General features: G+C 44.4%; 1 protein-coding gene across 1 annotated transcript in view; it reads left to right on the forward strand.

Moving 5' to 3' along the window:
* The window catches only part of LOC119594892 (FACT complex subunit Ssrp1-like), a 3334-nt gene that overhangs the window by 2016 nt on the left and 895 nt on the right, over positions 1-423 (forward strand). The window contains exon 5 of the mRNA XM_037943966.1: positions 123-391. Within this exon, the coding sequence (XP_037799894.1) occupies positions 123-377 (255 nt within the window). The 3' untranslated portion in view covers positions 378-391. The remainder of the gene's footprint in view (positions 1-122; positions 392-423) is intronic.

Below are 423 nucleotides of genomic sequence, written 5' to 3' on the forward strand. Positions count from 1 at the left end.
TGCTTGTTGGTTTTGCCATGGAAAAGGAAGAAATTTGCCCATTTCATGATGGTTGTTGATAAATGTTGAAAGGGATGAGATGAAAATTACATTGAAAGAATTTCTTTCCATTCACTCAACAGGAATGGGAAGAGAAAGCAGCAGAAGCCAAAAAGGAATATGAGGCAGCCATGAAGGAGTACAAGGCATCTGGGGGAGGAGCGCCCGCAGCCAAGTCCAAGAAGGCTAGCAGTTCACCCAAGAAATCGGTGTCAGTCTCGCCAACCAAGGCTGGCTCTGGTGGTGGATTCAAGTCTAAGGAGTATATCGACGATGAGTCCAGTGAGGAGGAGAGTGGTAGTGATAAGCCACCTAAAAAGAAGTCAAGAAGGAAGTGAAGTCCAAGAAAAAGGTAAGAATCATAAGATTTTGTTGTGGTTCTCC

This window comes from Penaeus monodon, chromosome 34 (genome assembly GCF_015228065.2).
Source record: "Penaeus monodon isolate SGIC_2016 chromosome 34, NSTDA_Pmon_1, whole genome shotgun sequence".
NCBI classification, from domain to species: Eukaryota; Metazoa; Arthropoda; class Malacostraca; order Decapoda; family Penaeidae; genus Penaeus; species Penaeus monodon.